Source organism: Colobus angolensis, unplaced genomic scaffold (genome assembly GCF_000951035.1).
Source record: "Colobus angolensis palliatus isolate OR3802 unplaced genomic scaffold, Cang.pa_1.0 Scaffold179, whole genome shotgun sequence".
Taxonomy (NCBI): Eukaryota; Metazoa; Chordata; class Mammalia; order Primates; family Cercopithecidae; genus Colobus; species Colobus angolensis.
In genome coordinates, this window is record NW_012114921.1 from 124,370 (window position 1) to 137,383 (window position 13,014).

General features: G+C 37.4%; 1 protein-coding gene across 1 annotated transcript in view; it reads right to left on the minus strand.

Moving 5' to 3' along the window:
• The window catches only part of PCF11 (PCF11 cleavage and polyadenylation factor subunit), a 28,407-nt gene that overhangs the window by 2,000 nt on the left and 13,393 nt on the right, over positions 1-13,014 (minus strand). Inside the window, exons 9-15 of the mRNA XM_011938887.1 lie at positions 11,451-11,547; positions 6,028-6,147; positions 5,514-5,619; positions 2,513-2,696; positions 1,780-1,935; positions 1,297-1,389; positions 716-751 (exon numbers count right to left, since the gene is read on the minus strand). Coding sequence (XP_011794277.1) covers positions 716-751; positions 1,297-1,389; positions 1,780-1,935; positions 2,513-2,696; positions 5,514-5,619; positions 6,028-6,147; positions 11,451-11,547 — 792 coding nt within the window. The remainder of the gene's footprint in view (positions 1-715; positions 752-1,296; positions 1,390-1,779; positions 1,936-2,512; positions 2,697-5,513; positions 5,620-6,027; positions 6,148-11,450; positions 11,548-13,014) is intronic.

Consider the following 13,014-nt stretch of genomic DNA (forward strand, 5'->3'; position numbering starts at 1 on the left):
GTATACCTATTTTGGCCGGGCACGATGGCTCATGCCTGTAATCCCAGCACTTTGGGAGGCGAAGGGGGGGTGGATCACTTGAGGTCAGGAGTTCAAGACCAGCCTGACCAATGTGGTGAAACCCTGTCTCTACTAAAAGTACCCAATTAGCCAGGTGTGGTGGTGCACGCTTCTAATCCCAGCTACCTGGGAAGCAGGGGCAGGAGAATCGCTTGAACCCAGGAGGTGGAAGTTGCAGTGAGCCGAGATCGCAGCACCACTGCACTCCAGCCTGGGCAATAAAAGCGAAACTTTGTCTCAAAACAAAACAACAAAAAGAATATACCTATTTAGGTGGCTGAATAGAGATGGAAGAAAAAAAAAAGTAAATGCTACCCATAGCTCTAGAAACCTATCCCCACCATGATCCTTATCTTCACTTTTCCTCACATTTCTTTGGGCCTACTGGACTAGTAAAATATACCATGATTCAAGTGAATAAAATGCAAGGCATGATAAATTTCAAAATTTTAATTGTTTGCATATCACAGAAAATGATATTCATATGTCAATTCTGTCACTCTGGCACCAGTTTTTACTGAACAACCTAAATGCTACATCAAAAAACAAAAACAGTTCAATATATTGTTTAACTGATGCAAAAAAAAAAAAAAAACTGAAAAGCAAAATTTATTAATGCAAATGAGAACAAATACAGTAACAAAAAAGAACTTACATTTTGATAATCTTCATAACATGATGGATGATAAATCTGAAGCAAAAAGAAAAAAAGTAAATATGTGCATATTCATTTCTAGTGGGCTATTCTGATACAATTTTTCTTTTTAACTTTAAACCAGAAGATAGTCTTAGGAAATAGACAAAAATTATTTGGTCCCAAAATGGATAAAACCAAATTTTCATCCTTATGCTTAAAGAGTCTGAAAAACTCTTGGCCCTAGTATTTAAGTATCTAGCCTAACTTGCTTTGTTTTCAGCACAGTACAGTTTGATGATGAAACATAAATCCACAATCAAAATAGTGTGGGTGGACAGAAAAACGACTAGATTTAGAAGACCTAGTCCTGGGTCTGTCACTGACTAATAGTGCAACCTCCTATGTAAAGTGAGTACAGAACCGGGTGACTGCTAAGATCCCTTCTAATTCAAGCATTCTATTACTAAAGTCCAATACCTTTTTTATTACGACCAAAAATCAAACAAAAAGTATTACGAACCCCCTCCTTTCAAAGTAATGTGTTAACCCAACAAAAAAATACTAATCTTAACACTTCCTTATAAAGAAATGAAAATTACCTTTCCATCTACTCTAATAGCATTTTTCAAATGCCATTCCTCCTCTTCTTCATCCCAGTATTGTTCAAATTGTTCTTGACAGATTTCACAACTCTAAAATATAAATCATATAAAATGAAATTTACATAATAGGCCATATTTAACCCCATTAAGTAAAAATATACAAACATTTTGATAAGTGGAGTAAGCAATTTATGAGTGTTCCAAACATTTGCATAATGTCCAATATATACTATGATTCAAAATACATTTACAGGATTCTGTCAATCTTTCCAGCAAAAAGAGTAAACATTTCACTTCTTGTGGCCACTGTAGTTATGAAACTCACAGCTAGATTATAAAAGTAAAATTGAAGGGTAGAGCTTTCAAGAAGTCTAAAATCATTAATCAGGGATATAAATATAGTGATATGTTTATGAGTATTTACTTAAAGGAAGTGAGGGACACTCCCACTGGGAGAAAATTTAAACGTTCTTCTCTTACCTCAACTGCTCCAGCTGGTCCAGCAGGTACACTTTGGAACTCTTTTTCTTTAGCAGCCTCTTGAGTTTTGAGCACAACTTCTTCATGCACCTTTTCAAAAAACTGGCTCTTTGCCCGTTCTTCCAGATCAGCTATCTCCTCAAATTCTATCCAGTCCTTAAAAGGAGTTGATTTTCAAAAGATTATTCCATTTATTTCTAAATTTTTACTGTGCATCTTCAATATAATGCCATTTAAAGGTAGGGGTACGTTATTTTCTACATTATGCTCTAGTATTATTTAAAATTATGCTTTGAGACATATAACTAATGACAACATAAAACAACCAATAATTAAGATCTTTTCCAGTAACTTTGTAGTTACAACTACTAATTCAAAAAAGGTAAGTTTCAAGTACATTGTTTTTTACAAAAAACAGTGCCAGAGCCTTGGAATTTTAGAGCTAGAACAAGCCTGTATGCTACACTCTAATCTTAATTTAAAAAAAAAAAAAACTTCAAAATTCATTTTTTTAAAAATCTGTTTCTATTCTAGAGGTCAAATTTTATTCAGGAAATTTACATGTTAGAGTCCAGCAATTATTAAAATTGTTAAATTTTAATTACTGAATTATTAAATTATCTATTAAAATCATTAAATTTTAATAATTATTAAAATTACTAAAATTAAATATACTTTTAGAATGATATAATTTAAGCCTAAAAGATACTATGGAGGCACATGGGTTACTTACTGTTAAACTGTAGTACCAACGTCTATGAGTGACTTTTCTGCTAACATCCTTTTCAGTTCTATTTTGCCGATAATGCCAGTCCAAATGATCCGCATAAACATCTGTCTGTGATGTTGTAAACCTCATTCCACAAGAGTAACACTGAATACCAGTGTATAGTCGATTTATAACACTGTCATAACGTCTATTTTGAAAAAGAAATAATCTTTAGTGTTGATAATATGGCTTAATGGCTTTTAAAAGCCAATTACAAATATTTCAGTTTTCCATATTTTAACAATGGTGAAACCAAGAGCTGGCTGAAACAGTTAATACTCAAAGATCAGTATTATTCTCTAACAATGTGATTGACCCTCTTTACCTTAACTTTGGTGACTTTTGCAACATGGAGCCTGTCTTCTTATTGATAGCCCTGACCCAGTTATTTATTTCCTTTTAGCTAAAAATGAAATGATCCTGTGCAAGGCAATAGTTAGCTTATTCTAGTTTGGAGTCAAGATGGACATGCAGTACAGTTAATTTCACCTCTCTAGATCTTTGGCATTCTGAATAATTCAACTTCTCCACTCTGGTGTAACAGTGAAAAAAGTACAGAAGAAATAATAATAGTATGGATAACTAAAGAGAAAACTTAGAAGACCATTGGGAAACAATAGTTTGCCGTGGTCAGCAAATAATTAAGTTTTTTAAATTCTGGGCTCCCTATTTGGGAAGAAACAGGTATATATAGAATACAAAGTAAGAGAACAAACAGAGCAGTTATTAACTCCAAGAAAAAAAAAATAGTCACGGTGGCTCACACCTGTAATTCCAGTACTTTGGGAGGCCAAGGCAGGAAGATCACGAGGTCAGGAGTTCAAAACCAACCTGACCAACGTGGTGAAACCCCATCCCTACCAAAAATACAAAAATTAGCTGTGTGTGGTGGCACACGCCTGTAATCCCAGCTACTCAGGAGGCTGAGGCAGGAGAATCACTTGAATCGGGAGGCAGAGGATGCAGTGAGTCAAGATCACGCCACTGTACTCCGGCCTGGGCGACAGAGTGACACTCCATCTCAAAAAAAATTAGTAGAATAAAGCAAAGAACACTGGTACTTTGTTATAGCAACAAATAAACATCTAGTCACAATATTAATACTGAATAATAAAAAACAGTCTTATAACTACATGGAGGGGAGTTAGTAGGACAGGACAAGAGCTAGCTAAATCCACCCCCTGCCCATTTTTTCGGAGACGGAGTCTCGCTCTATCACCCAGGATGCAGTGCAGTGGCCTGATCTCAGCTCACTGAAGCCTCCGCCTCCTGGGTTCAAGCAATTCTCCCTGCCTCAGCCTCCTGAATAGCTGGGATTACAGGTGCCCACTACCACACCCAGCTAATTTTTGTATTTCTAGTAGAGAAAGGGTTTCACCATGTTACCATGTTGGCCAAGCTGGTCTTGAACTCCTGACCTCAGGTGATCCACCTGCCTCAGCCTCCCAAAGTGCTGCGATTACAGGCATAAGCCACTGCACCCGGCCTAAATCACTTTTAGAAAGTTAAGAGATTATGTCCAGATGTGATAAATCAAGAAACAGAAAAATATGTATATTATAAGAAATAGGTGGCTCAAACCTGTAATCCCAGCACTTTGGGAGGCCGAGGCGGGGAAGATCACTTGAGCCCAGGAGTTCGAGAACAGCCTGAACAACATAGTGAAACCCCATCTCTACTAAAAATACAAAAATTAACTGGGCGTGGTGATGGGTGCCTATAATCTTAGCTACTCAGGAGGCTGAGGCAGGAGAATCACTTGAACCTGGGAGGTGGAGGTTGTAATGAGCCAAGATAGCGCCACTGCACTCCAGCGAGGGTGACAGAGCAAGACTCCGTCTCAGAAAAAAGGAGGTAAATGCCAGAAAAAATAGTTTGAAAAGATAAACAAATAAAATGATTGCCTCTAGGGTACAGTGTTGGGTGAAGGAGAAAGGAATGCCATCTTGTATTAAAAGCCTTTATGTGCAAGTATTACTTTGAAAAAAATGATTTTACATTATAGTATCTAATTCAAATTAAAAAAAAGATTCTAAGAATGAAAAACTCATTCGCTGTTTTATTTTTTACAAAGTACTCACAGGATTAATGAATTCATTCACTAGAAAAAGCTTTAAATATTTTTTATAATACAATTGAAAATTATGAAAAGATATGCACCAAATGTTAACAGCTGTTATCCATAAAGTGAGAGTTGTATGTTTTCTTGATTTTATTTATAGTATGTTCTAATTTTCCACAATTAACATTACTTATATAAAATGAAACATAGATTTTAATTGTAAATGCTGGACTATGAAAATCTCATTTCTAAACCTCAAAAATGTAAGAATATCAACACAGAAAGGATGATAAACAGAAAATGAAACTAAACAGGAATACATGAATTATCAATACCTAGTATTTAAACTCCCTAAGTTTTCTGTATCACAAATTAAAAAATGAAAATTTTGAGGGGCCGGGTGCGGTGGCTCACACCTGTAATCCCCAGCAGTTTGGGAGGCCAAGGCAGGTGGATCACTTAGAGGTTAGGAGTTCGAGACTAGCCTGGCCAACATGGTGAAACCCTGTCTCTACTGAAAATACAAAAATTAGCCATGTATGGTGGCGCATGCCTGTAGTCCCAGGAGAATCGCTTGAACCTGGGAGGCAGAGGTTACAGTGAGTCAAGATCACACCACTGAATGCCAACCTGGGCGGCAGGAGTGAGACTTTTGGGGGTGGCCTTTGGCCAAAGTACTTGTACACCAGACATATTTTAAAAGAAGATTTAAAAAAAGGCTTCCCAAAGACTATGTTATGTATATTTTACCACATTTAAAAAAAAAAAAAAAAAAGACTTCCTCGATGTTAAAACAGTAAAAGGGATAAAGGGAAAGGGAAAGCACTAATAGTAACAATGTCCACTGTAATAGGGTTATTAAAGTCACTGCCTCTTTATCTTAAAGAAAATTAGATTACATACTGTTTCAATTCTTCAACTGTAAAATTAGTAAGATCTGGAACATCTTGATCTTCATTTTGATCTTCCTCCTCTTCAGGGGGAGGCTGAGCAGCTACTTCACTTACTTCTTCAATTAGGAAGAGACACACAAATTTCTTAATACCATTCTCCATGTATTCTTATAGAGAAATCCACCTAATCTATTCAGTGCTTCTGATCTCAAGTTTACTGGCCAAGGAACCTAATACAATTTTTTATTTTGATATGTGATATTAACTCTGTAACATAAAATTACTGGTAAAAAGCCTGCACATTAGGTATATTAGTTAACTGAAACACATGTCCACTATAAGGTAGTTCAATCTTAGGAAATCTAAAAGAATTTCATTATAAACCAAAAATCAAAACTAAAAGGTATACCTACGAATTCAATTATTATAAGGACCTTTATCATAACTTATATCATTATATTACATCATACATCTCAAAAACTTAATGAAGCTTTGTGTACATTTAAGTATAAAATCACACTTACGTGTTGTAGCTGAATCGGGTTGGGACAATTTGAGAATTCCTGTTTTTAGCAATTTTGAAAACAATTCATTTACATCCACTTGACTGAGATGATTATCAGGATACGCCTTAGGGAGGGCTCCTAACAGAAAAAAAAAAAAGAAAAAGAAAAAAACACTCTTAAAGTGAATGTAAAACTTAAAGATGCAAATTATACTAAGCATTTTTCAAAGTTTTCTTCAAGATGTCCTGGCAACAGTAAATCTGATAAAACCTTATTAATTAGTTTAATTTCAAAAGCCCCTAAGATTATCCTTTTAATTTAGGTCTACAAGTCAGCACTACTTGAGAATATATTCTTTTTTCCTTTTTTCATTTTTTATTATATTTTTAAGTTCCAGGGTACATGTGCACAACGTGCAGGTTTGTTACATAGGTATACATGTGCCATGTTGATTTGCTGCACCCATCAACTCGTCATTTACATTAGGTATTTCTCCTAATGCTATCCCTCCCCCAGCTCGCCACCCCCCGACTGGTCCCGGTGTGTGATGTTCCCTGCCCTGTGTCCAAGTGTTCTCATTGTTCAATTCCCGCCTGCAAGTGAGAACATGCAGTGTTTGGTTTTCTGTCCTTGTGATAGTTTGCTTAGAATGATGGTTTCCAGCTTCATCCATGTCCCTGCAAAGGACATGAACTCATCCTTTTTTATGGCTGCAAAGTATTCCATGGTGTATATGTGCCACACTTTCTTAATCCAGTCTATCACTGATGGACATTTGGGTTGGTTCCAAGTCTTTGCTATTGTGAATAATGCTGCAATAAACATACGTGTGCATGTATCTTTATAGTAGCATGATTTATAATCTTATTAGTATATACCCAGTAATGGGATTGATGGGTCAAATGGTATTTCTAGTTATAGATGCTTGAGGAATCGCCACACTGGACTTGAGAATATATTCTAAAACAAATGATGAGTACACTGAAAACAATGACCCTTTATGCTCCCTTCTCCCATGCGATGCAGCACCACCCCTATCTCCAACTCTTCCTCATCTTCTAAGTATACTGGAAAAGGTAGTTTTATATAGATGAAATAGTTTATCACCTCTTAGCACTAAGCCTAAGTGGAAGTACTCCTGACCTCCAATGCTCCCTGACATAACAGAAGAACTGAAACAGGGATTTGAATCAGATGGCTCAGAGTATACCTGCTCCTATGACCTTTGCTAAAAAGTATTCTGCCCTTGCAAAGCAGCTCAGTCTATTACTGAAAAGGTGTCATGGTTACTAAAGCTTCAATAACTTGAATAAATTAGATAAGCCTAACAATCTTGTTTTGCTTGATGAGGAATCCTCATCGGTGAGGAATCATTCCAGTCCCATATTTTTCCAAGCGCTATTCTAATAATTGTGATTCTTTGTGTGTGTGTTTGTTTTGAGATGGAGTCTCGCTCTGTCGCCCAGGCTGAAGTGCAGAGTGCTCGGCTCACTGCAAGCTCCGCCTCCTGGGTTCACGCCATTCTCCTGCCTCAGCTTCCCGTGTAGCTGGACTACAGGTGCCCGCCACCATGCCTGGCTAATTTCGTTTTGTATTTTTAATAGAGACGGGGTTTCACCGTGTTAACCAGGATGGTCTCGATCTCCTGACCTCGTGATCTGCCTGCCTTAGCCTCCCAAAGTGCTGGGATTACAGGTGTGAGCCACCGGGCCCAACCATAATTGTGATTCTTTAACTCAACTATGAAAACAATTCTTTAGGCCAGGTGCAGTGGCTCACAGCTACTCGGGAGGCTGAGGCACGAGAATCATTTGAAACCGGGAGACGGAGGTTGCAGTGAGCCAAGATCTCACCACTGTACTCCAGCCTGGACAACACAGCAAGAAGACCCTGTCTCAAAAAAGAGAAAACAATATTTTAATATATTTGTATGTCACTGTGATGCATCTCACTACGCCTACAAAAAAGTTCTGAACCACTAAAAATTCCTCTTAATGGCAAAAATTCAATTTGCATCCACATACACATAATCCCTACCCTTAGACACTGTATACTCTATCTACACTTATCCTACTGCCTTATATATAGTAGGCTAATTACTGTCTGTTCAAACTAAATGTCTGAATACATGAATGAATAGATCAACTTCAATAGTTAATCAATTACAGTAACATTTAGCTCACTAGTTTAACCTTTACTTTCCATTAAATTAGCTATTTATATGCCTAGGATGCATAATTAGCTATTCACATGTCTGAGGGTAGGCAAGTCTAGTAACCAAGAGTATAAACTGTGGAACCAGACTCCTGGGATTTTAACCAGAAATCCCACTTTCTAGTTGTGTGACATAATCAAGTTCCTTATCTATGCCTCAGTTTCCCATGCCTGTACAAAGGGTAATAATAGTTCCTACCTAAGTACCAATCCTAAGATTGTTATGAGGTTAAATGAATTAATATTTGTAGGGAACTGAGGTGTTTGGCATTATTATGTGGTTTTGTTAAACCAAAAAAAAAAAAAATCAGTAGCCTTTCTATACTATAAAGCTCTTTGAGGTCAAGTGTGGTGGCTCCCAGTACTTTGGGAGGCCGAGGTGGGAGGACTGCTTGAGCTCAGGAGTTTGAGACCAGCCTGGGCTACACAGTGAGCACCCTCTTTAAAAAATAAATAAATAAATAAATTTTTAAAACTTTAAAAATAAAGCTCTTTGAAGGATGAACTTTATTAAATTCATCCTAGCATACAGCAGATGACTAATATATGTCTGAATGAATAAATGAACATGGGTATACTTCCTACTAGAAAAGGGATGTTTACAATTTCAAATTAGAGAAGGAACCTTGAGAGAAGCTAAATACAGCACACTGAAAACTGCTGACACCTCCTGTAAGAGTAAGAAGAACTTGAAGAACGAAGACACACCTAATGTCCCATTCATGTAACCAGGGGAATAATTGTGATTTCCTCTGTTACACTGCTATGCCCTGTACACATACACATATAATCCAAGGTTGTAAAAGCAAAACAAGGCTGGGCACAGTGGTTCATGCCTGTAGTCCCAGCACTTTGGGAGGTCAAGGCAGGTGGATCACCTGAGGTCAGGATTCAAGCCACCCTGACCAATACGGTGAAACCCTCTCTCTGTTAAAAATACAAAAATTAGCCAGGTGTAGTGGTATGCACCTGTAGTCCCAGCTACTGGGGAGGCTGAGTCCAGGAGAAGTGCTTGAACCCGGGAGGAGGTTGCAGTGAGCTAAGATCGTGCCACCACACTCCAGCCTGGGTGAGAGAGCAAGACTCGTCTGAAACCAAAAAAAAAAAAAGAAACAAGCAAATTTGTAGATTCTGTAGAGCATCTCATGCCACTAACGCCAATATAACAAATCATCTGCTCAACAACAAAAACTGAGTTCTAAAGGAAAATACATTAACATAACACTTGACAAGTTACAAAGTACTTTTACATATACTGTATCATTTGATTCTCTAAAAAAAAAAAAAATAATGATACTACCATATCCTGTTTTTTGGGTTTTTTTTTTTTTTTTTTTTGAGACAGAGTCTCACTCTGTCGCCAGGCTTAAGTGCAGTGGCATGATCTCAGTTCACTGCAACCTCTACCTCCTGGGTTCAAGTGATTCTCCTGCCTCAGCCTCCTGAGTAGCTGGGACTACAGGGGCCCACCACCACACCCACCTAATTTTTGTATTTTTAGTAGAGACGGGGTTTCACCACATTGGCCAGGATGGTCTCCATCTCTTGACCTTGTGATCCACCTGCCTCGGCCTCCCAAAGTGCTGGGATTACAGGCATGAGCCACCATGCCTGGCCCATATCCTGTTCACAGAGGAAAAAACTGAACCTCAGGGGATACTTGCTTAAAGCCTGTCCATTTATAAAGTAACAGAGTAGAGATTCCAACCCTGGTCTTCTGGGCTTTAGATCCCAAATTCTCTCCTTCTCTTTTCATTATAGTAACAAAACAATAATAACAAATATTAATTAGTCGTAATTGTCCATGTAGAAATTAAAAATTAAAAGCTTCCAAATTAATTGAATTTCTTGACACAATTTAAGAACTAATGTATACTGGCCGGGCACGGTGGCTCACGCCTGTAATCCCAGCACTTTGGGAGGCCAAGGCGGACGGATCACGAGGTCAGGAGATCGAGACCACGGTGAAACCCCGTCTCTACTGAAAACACAAAAAATTAGCCAGGCGCAGTGGCAGGCACCTGTAGTCCCAGCTACTCAGGAGGCTGAGGCAGGAGAATGGCGTGAACCCGGGAGGTGGAGCTTGCAGTGAGCCGAGATCACGTCACTGCACTCCAGCCTGGGTGACAGGAGCAAGATCCTGTCTCAAAAAAAAAAAAAAGAACTAATGTATAAAAAAGATATTGGCTAGGATTTCCTAATTACTTCAGAAGTTTTGGAAAACTCCATAAATTTACTGTAAACTGATTAACTCAATGCTACAGTAAAACATGTTTCTGAAACAGCTGTTTCAATGATTCAGAAATGAAAGCAAGTATCACTAATGTATATACTTCCCACTTACCACATATTAAAACTAAAATTCATTCTGCCAGGCATGGCGGCTCACACCTGCCATCTCAGCACTTTGGGAGACTGAAGGGGGCAGATCAGTTGAGGTCAGGAGCTCAAAACCAGCCTGGCCAAGATGGTGAAACTCCGTCTCTACTAAAAATACAAGTTAGCCGGGTCTGGTGGCACGTGCCTGTACTCCCAGCTACTCAGGAGGCTGAGACAGGAGAATTGCTTGAACCCTGGAGGCAGAGGTTGCAGTGAGGCAAGATCGTACCACTGCACTCCAGCCTGGGTAAAAGAGCAAGACTCTGTCTCATAAATAATTAATTAATAAATAAATAAATAAATAAAACTAAAATCCATTTTAAAAGTCCTTTTATCTAGCACTAAGCTTCACCCCATAGTAACAAAGATGCTTATCAGTGTACCTGGCTAGGAAAGCCGCTTTTTGCTATTTAAGTGCCCATAAAAACATAAAAATTAATCAACTTTATTAATGAAGTATCCTCAGTATTCACTTAATAAATGTTTACTGGATTATAACACATACTTGAAACATCAAATAATTGAGATTTCTGAGGTTTGTCATTTATTTCATTCTATCTCAACACAGATGTCATGCCTTCCTTCCCACCTCCCAGTTTCCACCAAATAGGTTTCCTTCTCTCTGTTTTGTGGACTACAAGTCCCCGCTAACCATCTCTAGCTGTAAATAGGTATATCCACAATGTAAATAAACTTAGAAAAGGAACAAAAATATGTCAGCCAGATTAAATTTCTCTAAATTAAATATACCTTTGCAAAACTGTCATTTCCTAAAATTCAGCAACTTAGCTATTCAACAAAACAATAATCATTTGTCTTTTGAAAAACAAAGTTCATAAAGTACATACCTGAAGGATTCTGAACAAATCCAGGATTTTGTGGATGAACTGGTAAAAACTGTTGTCCTTGACCAAAAGCTACTGGCTGAGCAACACCACTCAGAACCTTTAAGAAAAACCTTAATTTTAAGAACATACTTTCTACATTTCAAGGAAAACTTTGAACATCCTAATTAAATAAAAATATTCATAGATGTCACAAGGCCTGGCTTAGATTAAGAAAGGTAACTAAAGATTTAGTTAGTTTTAGATTTAGAAAAGTAAATCTAAATAAATAAATAAAGATTTAGAAAGGTAACTTGGCTGTATCACTTCATTTCTAGGTCTTCTACAAACAGGAACAATAAAACCTTCCCTTACCCGTTTCACTGAGGTATAAGTTACTGAGAATGGGTTAAAACTTCTTTGAAAAGTTTAAGGTACCTACTAGAGAGGCAAAGTAGCCCCTCAAAAAGGAAAATGTATGATACCATGCAAACATAAGGTAACTAGCTGTGTTACTTTAAACAAGTCACTTTACCTTGCTGGTGCTTTCCCTTATTTCACAAATAGAAGAACTGACATAAAGCAATATGACCTATACACAATCACAAGGGCCAGTTAGGAGCACAACTGAGGCCAGAACTCCTCACCCTTGCCCGTTTTCCAGATATCAAAAGCCTGTTTTAATTAGCAATCTGAATTACCAAGCAGGTTAGTATCCTGCTTGGCCATTATCTTTGCATACAGTTATAGCTACATTACAAAGTAATCCTGTAAAAGGTCTTGTAAAAGATGTCAAAGGGAACATTAAAAAATAGAACAATCATGGAGCAAGAACTGCACTGGCAGACAAATACAGTATTTGCAGTCCAGAGGGAGGCAGGACTTCTACATGTTGCTGGTATGTAAATAAATGTCCATTTATAATCCTTCTTCAGTATATATGTGGACTTTTGGTGGTGAGTACACATAATAAAAACCCCACCAATTCTGTGCAATGTAGAAACAAGACTAAGTAAGTACCATTCTAGAGTCAATTTCTTTCAAGGATACACAGCAGAGTAGATCTAGACAGGCCAACTGTTTTTTCATACGATTAGAGATGAACAGAAGGACTACTTTCTATTAATAATGTTCCTAATGTGCTTTTAAAATCTTTCTTATTTTGTATTTTCTTCCATACAATCTTACTACTATAAAATAAATCTGTCCTAGTAAGAAAATGTCAGCACCTGGAAAAGAAATAAAACTCAGCCCAGGAGAATTTCAGCACGCAAGCAAAAGTAGTCATTCAAAACCAACCAAGTTAATCACAAATTGTAAACATACTACCTTAAAGTTATTTCAGTATGCATTTTAAAATGTATACAGAACAAGTGTAAAAGAATACCAACAGGTAACTGCATGCTTCATAACCAGAGTGTATTTGGAAGGCTATTTGCTACTAAGTTTGCTACATTGACATTAATATCAAACAATTGTGTTTAACTGAAGTGACTGGAAAGGTGGTAAAAAGTAGAAAAACAGGACAAAGAAAAAGAATTGCAGACTATGAAAGCATGGACAAAATTTGATCTTCTTATTTAACTCA